This window comes from Malaclemys terrapin, chromosome 4 (genome assembly GCF_027887155.1).
Source record: "Malaclemys terrapin pileata isolate rMalTer1 chromosome 4, rMalTer1.hap1, whole genome shotgun sequence".
Taxonomy (NCBI): Eukaryota; Metazoa; Chordata; order Testudines; family Emydidae; genus Malaclemys; species Malaclemys terrapin.
The window spans coordinates 73,954,529-73,965,571 of record NC_071508.1 but is presented as its reverse complement, the minus strand read 5'-3'; the positions used below and the strand labels follow the sequence as shown (position 1 = coordinate 73,965,571).

General features: G+C 45.3%; 1 protein-coding gene across 1 annotated transcript; it reads left to right on the top strand.

Moving 5' to 3' along the window:
* The first annotated feature begins 303 nt into the window (after positions 1-303).
* COMMD9 (COMM domain containing 9) lies at positions 304-10,572 on the top strand. The gene is made up of 6 exons (XM_054025141.1): positions 304-381; positions 1,318-1,443; positions 3,753-3,892; positions 5,812-5,846; positions 8,484-8,587; positions 9,534-10,572. The coding sequence occupies exons 1-6, from the start codon at positions 304-306 to the stop codon at positions 9,672-9,674; spliced, it is 624 nt and encodes a 207-aa protein (XP_053881116.1). The 3' UTR covers positions 9,675-10,572.
* Positions 10,573-11,043: the final 471 nt, after the last annotated feature.

The following is an 11,043-nucleotide window of genomic DNA, read 5'->3' as shown; positions in this document are numbered from 1 at the left end:
TCAGTTCTGCAAACACTCACATGAGTAATTCTAGTGAGCAGTCCCAGTGACTTCACTAGGAATTATTCATGTAAGTAAAGTTACACGTATGCCTAAGTGTTTGAAGTATCAGTGCTTCAGCAATATACCTTTAAAAAACCATGCCAGGAACTATTTGTTTAATCCATTACATTTTTAAATGGTTTCAAATGAAAATAATCACCAGGCTGCGGCTAGAACTACTACTTCCAGAATGCAAGGCAACTGAAGCTCTAATCATATGACTTAAACTGAGCTCTTGCGATTGCTAGCGTCTGCAGTCACATGATAGAGTCACATGAAAGAGTAAAGATGGCTGCAGTGACAGGAGAGCAGTTTGCAGCTCTGCAGATCTTATTGAAGGTAAAATAAATAAATAAATTAAAAAAAAAAGACACAAATGTACTAAGTTAGCATGATGTTTGCCTTTTAAAATCCCTGTACTGTTAAACAGCTGCTGAATTCTGCCTGAGAGGTGGCTGCATTTCACTGATCCCTGGATAGAGTTTGTAAAGCAGTTTGAGAAGAAATATGCCAGCTAAATGTGACTAATAAAAAGAGACAATGAAAAGCGTTTGAGCTCATTCAGCTGCTGCCTTAAATGGTGTTTCTCTTCCTGGGCTCAACAGTGGTGCACTTTGGAAGCTGCCACTTATAGAGATGAACTGCATGTAGTCATTTATGCAAACTTTGGAGACAAGGGAGATGAGGTTTTAAATTGGTGATGCCTTCAAAAAATGCTGTCTCCCCATGGTGGATCAATTCCGTGCACATAAATGAGCTCTACAAGCCTTATCGCCTCTTAACGACAGAACCAGAAGAATGTAAAATGAAAGCTTCTGTATTAATAAATGACCACCCCCTCCCATCCTTTCAAGCAGTACTTTTTTCCTGGTTGGTGTGGTCAAGGATTTGTAGGACTGATTTAATTTGTTGCTCTTTTAAGGATATAAAAAACGGGGGAATGGGAGGGGGAGGGGAGAGATTCCAGATTTGAAAACACACACAAATAATTCAGTAACACAGTATGATCTGAACACAGGATTGGGACCTGGTGCTCCTAAATTCCAATTCTGTTCCTGCCACTAACTCCCTATGTGGCCTCAGGCAAGTCACTTCACCTCTTTGTTTCAGTTTCTCTGTCTACAAAATTAATAATGCTAACCTGTTGCACAGGGGAGTTTTGAAGACTAAGTAGTTATTAGTTCAGTGCTTTGCAGTTGTCAAACACTATAGAAGTACTCACGTTTCTCTGCATATAAATAATGGTTTCTGAACCCTGCACTCATTATTTTCCAGGCTTCCTCAAAAGACGTAGTTAGACAACTATGCCAAGAGTGCTTTTCTAGCTCAACAAGAGGCTCAAGCAAATTGATTGACAGCACCTGTTCCAATCTGTCTGTGACATCAGAAGAAGCAGCTCAAGTAAGAGTACAATTGTAACACCAATAGACCTTGGTCATCAACAGGTGGGATTGAACCGGGGACCTCTGGAGCTTAAAGCATGAGCCTCTACTGTATGAGCTAAAAGCCAACTGGCTGGTAACTTGGGCCTGGTCTCCACTTAGTCCGGACTTCGGACTAAGGTACGCAAATTCAGCTACGTTAATAACATAGCTGAATTCGAAGTACCTTAGTCCGGACTTACCGCGGTCCAGACGCGGCCGGAAGTCTCCCCCCGTCGACGCCGCGTACTCCTCTCGGCGAGCTGGAGTACCGGCGCCAACTGTGAGCACTTCCGGGATCGATTTATCGCGTCTTAACCAGACGCGATAAATCGATCCCAGAACATCAATGGCGTGCCGCCGGACCAGCCGGTAAGTGAAGACTAGGCCTAAGGCTGTAGAGCAGACTCATTTTATCTCTCTAAGTGATCTCGGTGCCACTAGATGGGACACAACACCACACCCAGAAGGTGTGCGAGTTACATAACATGACAATAAGGTCTTATTGACAGGGCTTGCATGTAACAGGTGCTTTTCCCTCTGGCTCCTCTCTTCACAAGCAGCCAAACACTGGTGAGAAGCAGATTTTGAAACTAAAAGTAGGTAGTTAATAATTTGCTTTCACTGTGATGGCTAATGAGGCAGTACAAAGTCCTCAATGCAACAGGCTGTCAGAACTCCACTGGGGCTCTGTGTTGGCCTGTGAGGTCAGGACGTCCTCACAGATACTAGAGCACAAAATGGGAAATTCTGCTCAACAAGTACACTCAAAAGGGATGCAAATTCTATATACATTCATCTACCTTACAGCAGGGATCATGAATCAGTCAATGTTAGCAAAGCCCCTTAAAGGTCTAAAGTGCTTAAATATAATTAAGCAATTGTAGCAGTGTAAGAACAAACATTAAATGCCTCTAAAAGCCACTCCAATTTATTTCATGCAGTAAGTTAAGAAAGCACTGGTTACAATCCAAACAGGTTTTTTTTCCTCCTCCATTTACCAAGCCAAGGTTTTTAATAAATTGTGTTTCATTCTATGAGTTTAGTGAAAATATGGCTTTAAAACTTGCTCTGTTCAAACTGAATTGCTGCCTATGGTTAAATTGCCAGTCCTACATCGGGATCAGCTGGCACAGACACTTGTGTCCTATAGAATACCATGCAAGATTGGGGCCTAAATCATGCTAACCGGCTTAAGTTTTTTCAAGATCTAGAGTTAAAATATTCAAAAGTGCTTAAGTGAGTTAGAAGCTCAAGTCCCATTGATTTTCAATTTTCCCAAGGCTGAACAAGCAGTACAAAATATAGGTAGAACTATTCTATAGGAAGCAACCCTTCATCAGCAGAGGGATGGGCAAGGTCACCCAATAAGCATATTCTGCTTCCAATTTCTGTAACTTCATATGTCTAGTTCATCCTTAAATGTAATTTCTTCTGTAAAGTAGTAATATGAGCAATTAGGACCTGACTTTCAGAAGGGCTGAATGCTTCCAACTTAGCACAGCACCACTGAAGATCGGGCCCGGGTTTTGAAAATCCTGGGGCAGTAGTTATAATTATAGTACTTACTAAAGGGCTTAATACAGGGGTCGGCAATGTTCGGCATGCGGCTCGCCAGGGTAAGCACCCTACCGGGCCAGTTTTATTTACCTGCTGACGCGGCAGGTTCGGCCGATCGCGGCCCCCACTGGCCCCCCATATCCCATCTAAGCACTAAAGAAATCCGTGCACTCTAACCACTGAGCTATGGGCCAATGGGGGCGGCGAGAAGCCGCGGCCAGCACATCGCTCGCCCGTGCCGCTTCTCGCCGCCCCCATTGGCCCGGGATGGCGAACCGCGGCCAGTGGGGGCCACGATCGGCCGAACCTGCCACGTCAGCAGGTAAATAAAACTGGCCCGGCCTGCCAGGGTGCTTACCCTGGCGAGCCGCTTGCCGAATGTTGCCGACCCCTGGCTTAATACTTAGTTGGATAACATGACCCTGAATCCTTAACAGGAAGCTGGAGTTGTCTGTATTTGGAGAGTGCGGGTTGGAGTACAGTGGATTGTGAGCAGCACGTATCAAGGTCATTGTCATTCCTTACATAAAATGAAATTCTATGACCATGACTTTGCAATTGTCTCCATGAGGGCCTGCCAGCGTGCATCTGATTGCTGGAGCTGGGCCTATGCGTGTACACTGCCCTGCACCGCATCTGGCTACTGAAGTCATTGAGTCATTCCCTGTGCAGTATGTAGTGCCCTTCATCACTTCAGCTTCTTTTCCATTATCTGTTCCTTTCCTGCAGCTGATCTGCTCTTTGCACAACCTCACCAGGCACATTGTGTATCAGGGCCTGTCATCTGCAGAAGAAATTCTCTCTCTTTTCCCAGAGAACTTCCACCAGAGTCTAAAAAACCTCCTGACCAAGATAATTTTGGAAAATGTGTAAGTGCTTGCCATTTGATTTTCATTTGGATGTAAAGCAAGAGGGTGTTAGACATTCCAAGTATTCACATGGCTGGCAGTCTGGAACACCTCAGCATTGTAAGGGTTAGTGATGTGAGCCTTTGCCACAGTCATTGAGCACTATGGAGCTGGGGAGGGATGTAATGTAATAGGGTACTTTCTGCAATAGAATGGTAGATTATACCCTGGAATTCATGCTAAGGTTTTCCCCAGGAGTTTAGGAAGGGGTAAGGCAGTGTTTCTCAGCAACTGGTACCTGAGATCTCCCTGACACAATTTAGGAAGGCAGCAAGCCTGTCCCTGGTATTCAGAAGACTGAGAAACGTGGCAGTATGGGACAAGCCGTCCCTCTGTCGATGGTACTTATCTAGCCTCCATTACCATGGTATCTGAGTACCTCAATCTTTAATGTATTTATCCTCACAACACCCCTAAGAGCAAGTACTACCTTCCCTGTTTTACAGATGGGACTGAGACAGAGACCCACACCCAAAAAGGTACTTAAGTGCCTAAACCCTGGTTTCAGGCTTCACTGCGATCCACAAAACTCCCACCAAATCACGTAGGCACCTAAACTCACTTGGGTGTAAACTCACCCTAAATTTTCAGGATAACAGTTTACTCAGGGCTTGAGTTTGTGCCTCTGAGCACATGCACTGCTTCTTCCTTCTAGGCATCCAGATGCCCATATCCCATCTAAGCACTAGAGAAATCCGTGCACTCTAACCATTGAGCTACGGATTTTCTCAAGCTCGTCGTCATTGGGTTGGTGAGAGAGAGTGAGTGCATGTGTAGTTCTGGGTCGGAGACTCAGGTTCTAGTCCCCCTGCTCCAATCACTCTTATTTATACACAATGGAACAGCTTCAACAGGAGAGCCTGAGGGAGCCCTGTGTTAGAATATCCCAAAGCTCAGTGGTTAAAGCATTCTCCTGAGAGGTGGGAGACCTCTGTTAAAATCCTTTGTGTCCTTCAGGCAGGGGGTGGAATTGAACCTGGGTCTCCCACATAACTCTGGTGAGAGCACTCACCTAGGGTAAGTTATAAGGTGGGTAATACCACCTCTCCCTCCTCTTGCAGCTGTTTTGTGTGGACAGAGGCAAGCACCTAACTCATTTTCACAAGAAATGACTTAGGCACTTAAGTCATATGACTCCAGCAGTTCCTGGTTGCAGATCACTAGCAAAGATAGGTGCCTCCCTGCACCTCATATATAGTGCCTATCTCTGTGAGAGTGGTGGGGCTTAGGCAGCTCCCCACGTAATGGATTGGCTTTTGTGGATCTAGTTCTAAGGCATCTATCTTTTCCCCCATTCATTGTATGGGCCCCTAGGGAGCCTAGGCACCTAACTCAGGCTTTGCGGATTGCAGTGTTGTTCCTGTGATTTTTCTAGGCACCTAAAAGGTATTGCAACACCTAAGTCCCTTTGTGATCCGGGCCTAAGTGACTAGCCCAAGGAAGTGTGTGGTAGAGCAGGGAATTGAACCTCTGTCACTTAAATCCCAGACTAGTGCCTTCACCAATGACCCATCCTTACTACCTATCAGACTGTCTCACAGTTAAGGGAGAAAATGTAAAGATTAAAGCTATGCTGTGGAGTCTGAAGCTAAATATACAGGTCATCAGTAAATTGCACCAAGTTTCTGATGGCAAAGCAATTTTGTCTTGAATACCCCGGGCCAACCTTCCCCTTTGTTCTAGTTTCTTCACCCCACCAACTCTTCCAGTTGCCACAATAAAGTTGCCACCTGCTATAGGTAGTCTCATATCTCCACCCACTTTTTCTGACTGATCCTTCAGAAAGAAGCCACGCTGCTCACCATCCCTGCTCTGCACTGCTGCTGTAATCTCTTTTAAAGCCCTGATCATATTTTTTCTCTCTCTCTTCCCTTTCGCAGCTCCGTCTGGAGGAGTGAAGCACAATCAAGTCAGAGTAAGTAGCAGGTTGCATTTTAAGGCTATTAATATTTCCAAGAGGATTCGCGAGACCTTGAAATGTAAAACTGTGAGGTATACTACAATAGTGTTTACCAAACTTCTTTGAAAACTGAGCCTCCCTTCAGAAAGCGAAAGCAATGTTGCCCCCACTCTGCAACCTTCCCATGGATTGTCAAGGGCTTGTATTGTAGCGTATACATCTTCAGTGCCATTCCAAACTGTCCTTGCTCTCCGACCCCCCCACCCTCACATGTTATAGAAAACCCTAGCATAGATCTTTATAATACAATTCCTCTGCTTTCTCACATGATTTGGTGTTTAGTGAACAGTTAACAGTGCTGATATTTAAAGCATCATCACTAGTATCTGAATTAGCCCACTTTTAAGTGTCTGGACAGTTCACCCCTCAGAGACATTTTTTCAGGCTCTCTGCAAACTCAAGCAGATTTCTCTGCATTGATTACACTTGCTACACTGTTTTTTTAAAGCTTTTCTTTGAAACCCTAATTACTAAAGAGTTTTCTTTCACAAGAAAGCTGACACTTTAGAGAGAGTATGGGCCCTCCTTGCCCCTCCCAATGGGGTAGGGGCGGGGGGCAGCACACCAAACACTCTGGGAAAACACTGCAGTAAGAGAATCATTAGGGAAGGGGTTTTCAAACATCTTAGAATCATAGAATCATAGAATATCAGAGTTGGAAGGGACCTCAAGAGGTCATCTAGTCCAACCCCCTGCTCAAAGCTTGATAAAGTACAAATCGTGGAGAGAGGTTGTTCCACAGTTGCATAGCATCACTGGCAGTTACAGCAATTGCTTACACTAAATATTGTCCTGACCATACTTTTCCACATATTTTCACATTGCAATGTGATCTAGGAAATGAGATGAGCCAGTGCCATGTGCCCAGCCAGCTCTCCATGGCCTATCAGCAATGGCTCTGCTGACTGCTGGTGACCCTCGGACCATGTTCACGAACCCCTGCTTTAGGGCTTCTGGCCCTTATTTTAACCCAGTACTAACTGCTGAACATGGTGGAATATCCTGTTGGAAAGGGAGATTATTTTCTGGGAAATGTTGGATTATGCGATTGCTATTTATAAGGCATCTGCTGCACATTGTAGAGGGGCAGATACGATGATTGAAACAACAGACATTATGAATGGTCAGTTGACATGCTCATAAAGATTAGGACAGTTTCCTGGACCTCCAAAGCTACCGGCAATGACTCCCTTGCCAATTAAAAAGACAAGACTAAACAGATGCATCTTACGTTGTGTTGTGAATGCTTCCAAATACTGGACTTTAACTGGGAGTGGCTTCCAAAGGCAAGGGCTTGCCAACCAAGGCTGCCTTGCCCCCTGGGGTTCAGCTCTAGGGACAGATGGCAAGAGCAGGGTCCAAAATCAGTGCTTGAACTTGGCTCGCCCATTGCAGGTGAGTCCCCTGACCAATTGGCTGTTTTGGGGTCTCTCTCTGCTTTTCCTTGAAAGGTCTTGGTTTCCTCCATGTGGTGAATGGGAAACGATTTTTTTTTTTTAATTTATATTTTTGCGGAATGGGAAAACAGTTTCCTGCCCAGCTCTGCTTTGGAATACAGCTTGTAGTTATTTTCCAAGGCTGTTCACGTATCGGTAGCTTTTCCAGTTTGGACACAAGGTGAGTCATGTGATCACCCTGCTGCCTTGGCAGACTTGCTGTAGTATTGATGCTTTTAAGCTTGCACAGCCTCTGACCTCTTAATAACCTTGAAAGACACAGCTAGGCTGTGGGCACGCCGTCAGATGAGACAATGTAACCCTTTGCTCTCCTAGGTGGAATACAGATATGCAAATAATTCAACTGTCAGCCAAGTTCAAAGAGCCTCATTCTCTTGAAGGGTTTATAGTGTTTCGGGCCTCTTAAGCACCTCCATCAGTATTGCATTGAATTGCAGTTGAATTCATTAGATCTAGTCCAATAGAAATAAGGTCAGGCTGAGATCCATTAGTCATCCATCAAGTAGAAGTGTCTCAGTGCTTTTAATGAATTGGCCCGGCACACAGAGGTGGGTGTTCCCCTGTACACACACTGGAGTTCCTTTGCTAGCAGGCATGGGAGTGGAAATCATGCACTTTACATTGCTTAGTTTTCAGATCATTCCTACATGATTTATCTTTGGCTGCAGCATGGAGTGAGATACACTGTAGGGCTCAAATCAGGGCACGCTCAAATGCTGGTTGTATGCTGCAGGCAGCAAGCCAGTTCAATAAGGCAAGAGGGATGCTGGGATGCCTTTGGAGAGGGGAGTCAGTGAACCTTATTGCTCCCTTCCCCCAATTGTTTGACACTCTTTCTAGGGGTGTTTTGCATGCTACCACCCTTGCGTATGGTGCTGGGATAACCTGGTGTGCTGTTTCATTGCCATGGGAGGGGGTGTCCAGCTGCCTGCCGCTCATGTGTCGTGCAGAGCAGAGGGCTGATTGAGAACCAGGAGGCTTGAAATTATAAGCCTTTGGTTTGTTTCAGTGCAATTTGCCAGCATGGAAATGTGGATCTGGAACAGTTCACTGGCTCCCATAGCAAAGGCAGGATTACTGCATGTGGACAACCCCAAGTATTAATTTAACTAACATGTAACTTTCAATTCTGCAGTCTCCCTGCCTCGGCTGGTTGATATGGACTGGAGAGTGGACATCAAGACATCCTCGGACAGCATCGGCAGAATGGCAGTCCCCACCTGCCTGCTACAGTTGAAGGTAATGCTAAAATGGAGTCTAACCTTCCCTGGGTTATAGTGTCTAGGTGACTGACTCTCTTGCACCTGAACTCTCTGTGGCAGCACAGAGGAGTTCAGTGACAAGCTATTCATGCTGCTAGAGGGGCACAAACAGAAATAATGCAAGAGAGCAGTATACTTGGAGCCCCCATGTATGAGGTCTAGAGGGGAAACCGTGACAGACTCTTCGCAGTATGCGAGAGGGATCTGCTGTTACGAGGAGCCAGCTTGCTGGGCCCTACGACAACTTGAGTTCTCTGAAATATGGGGACAGCATTAGCCTAGCAAACCATAAGGTGCCATCTGGCCCTTCCTCCAAGACAGTTATTCACTCTTCAGCCCACCCCCTCTTTAGTAGATTATTCTGGAGGTAGTGTTTGGCTCGCAGTAGACTTTGAAGAGACCTCACTCAGCTGTTGATCAGCTGAGATGGGGTGGAAATAGCTAGCCTTACAAGTTTAAATCCCAGGAGGATCTATTCAGCCCTTCATTCTTCAAGAGCCATTGAAGTGAGTTAGGATGGGTGGCCTCTTCTGGAGGAGATATTAGGCAGGGAGAGAAAAATCTGCTAGCTGTGTACTCTGTATTGACTCTAAAGAGCCCATTGATATTTCTAGTAAGAGTAGCAGATAGACACTTCTCATACTAGATGGGGTTTTGCCCGGGTATCCTTAGTCAGAACTTCCCCATTACTCATTGTTGTGCCAGATAGTTGCTTGCCTTCTCCAACAGAGGAAGCTGCATTTCACTGGTAATGTACACAGTTTGGGGAGCACACTGTGGTCCTTCAGGAGGGAAGACTGTGATGTAGGTCAGCGATTTTTAGTCCATCTCCAATCAATTCTGATTTTGAATGGAGGCATTGAGGGGGAGGGGGTTTGTATATGTGGAGGTTCATGTGAGTTCAAACCACATTTCTACTTCAGATTCAGGAAGATGCTGCATTGTGTGGGGATAACCCTGTGATCTCTGCAGTGACTGTGGAGCTGAATAAAGAAACCCTAGACACTATGTTAGATGGTCTGGGAAGGATCCGAGACCAACTCTCTGCAGTAGCAAACAAATGAATGCCTGGAATGTGAATTTCACCTGCCATTTGTACCTGGAAAGGAACTCTCCTGTATTACAAATAGAGCTCTGATATCTTACAGACTGGTATCTCTCTCTCTCTACCAAACAGTATTTAAAAATGGTTTGATTTTTTTTGTTGGGCTGGGGGAGGTGATAACACGGCTTTCCAAAAGCAAACGCTTCAGTGTGCACTTGCTCTGGTGCCAAAAGCATTTTACTAATGTTGTTGAACAAAAACTGGTCTCCCATTCAGAGAAGGATTTAAAGGCTCAGAGCCTGGCTTAATCGCAAGGGTTGTAATGGGAAATAGCAGCAGCCAGTGGAGCAAACGCTGTTTCCCTGCCCTGAGATTAGGGACGAAAAGATTGAGGATAGCTGATGGGCTGGCTTCCAGCGTTACCAGACAACAAGAGTGCTTCTCTCTTGAAGGTGTGTGTACTGAGGTGCATGCTGTATGTCTCTCTCTCTCTCCCCCTCTCAATGAGGCACAGCTAGGCTACAGATCGTTATTATAGGATAATGTTTTGAAATAGGGCAATTATGTTGCGGTGCATTCCCTTCTGATCGACTCCATATTACTATTTGCAAAATGACTAGTCTGAGCACCTCACTGTAACTGGGTTGGAACATCTTTAGTAGCAAGTAATTTTCTCCTTCGGGCTGAAAAGAAAGGCGGGTGGGGTTTGCTCTCTCATGTTGGGTTTAATAGACTTAGGCTTTGTCTTCCCTGCAGAACAAAAAAAGGTGCGAAGAGAGATTTAGATGGTAAAGAATCAGTAGCAACTGTGTGTACCACAGCTGGTACCTGTACCCCCAAAAGGCCAAGTTACATCTTCATGTAAAATAAATCTTTTTAATAAAAGAAAAAATAAACCCGGTACTTGATTGACTTCAGGTTTATTCTGAGTACATTCGTTTCTTTCCAGACACGTTCCCCCTGTCTTGCTGTGACACCTGCTCTCTGTATTGGTTGGGTGGCAGGTTCAGGATTGTTCCCCTCTTCGGCTCTTACTCAGACAGAGCTGATCCTTTAGCTGTCTCTTTCCTCCTTTTGGAGTGACGTTCCAGATCAAATGAGTCTCATCTTTCCTGCCCTCTCCCATCTCATGGATGTTATTAGAGATGGGCCTGAGGCAAAATCTCATTCAAACTCCCTCACGCTGTTTTGTGGGGAAAGAGAACAGTTGAGACCCAAGATCTAGATCCATGCTTCATGTAGGCGCCTCGTTCTATGATGTGCCCAATAGAAACCCTGGATCTGAGCACCACTGAACTCTACAGCTCAGGCCCGTCTTTAGTTGATGACAGTTTGCACTTCCTTAGCACGTAGAAAAGGGTCTCAATCCTTAGAAGCACTAATTAATT

Bases quoted from the DNA above. Each gene is read 5' to 3' on its own strand.
- COMMD9 (XM_054025141.1), top strand. From the start codon at position 304: ATGATAGAGTCACATGAAAGAGTAAAGATGGCTGCAGTGACAGGAGAG. The intron at 1,444-3,752 runs GTAAGAGTACAA...CCTTTCCTGCAG, and splicing joins CATCAGAAGAAGCAGCTCAA to CTGATCTGCTCTTTGCACAA. The intron at 3,893-5,811 runs GTAAGTGCTTGC...TCCCTTTCGCAG, and splicing joins AAGATAATTTTGGAAAATGT to CTCCGTCTGGAGGAGTGAAG.